A 242-nucleotide genomic window follows, 5' to 3' on the forward strand; every position below is an offset into this window, starting at 1 on the left:
AAAAAAAAATAACCAACCAAAAAAAACAAAACCCAAAAAACAAGGGGTGAAGCCAGGGCTGGTCCTAGGAAACAAACGACAGGAATGGAGGGGGAAGGAGGGGCAGCAGACAGACAAGGGACGGGCGCTTCACATTACATCCACAAAGAACTCACTGGGGTTGCCCATGGCCATTCGGAAGGACTGTCTACTGGCTGTCAGTTCGGGGGGCACAGAGGCCAGGTCACGGCCCGGCGGCGCCC

At 55.0% G+C, this 242-nt stretch overlaps 1 protein-coding gene across 1 annotated transcript in view; it reads right to left on the reverse strand.

Annotated features, from left to right (window-relative positions):
• LOC104523117 (segment polarity protein dishevelled homolog DVL-3) overlaps positions 1-242 on the reverse strand; it is a 7,959-nt gene that overhangs the window by 320 nt on the left and 7,397 nt on the right. The window contains exon 16 of the mRNA XM_029084405.1: positions 156-242. Within this exon, the coding sequence (XP_028940238.1) occupies positions 156-242 (87 nt within the window). The remainder of the gene's footprint in view (positions 1-155) is intronic.

This window comes from Antrostomus carolinensis, unplaced genomic scaffold, assembly GCF_000700745.2.
Source record: "Antrostomus carolinensis isolate BGI_N321 unplaced genomic scaffold, ASM70074v2 scaffold35063, whole genome shotgun sequence".
Classification (NCBI taxonomy): Eukaryota; Metazoa; Chordata; class Aves; order Caprimulgiformes; family Caprimulgidae; genus Antrostomus; species Antrostomus carolinensis.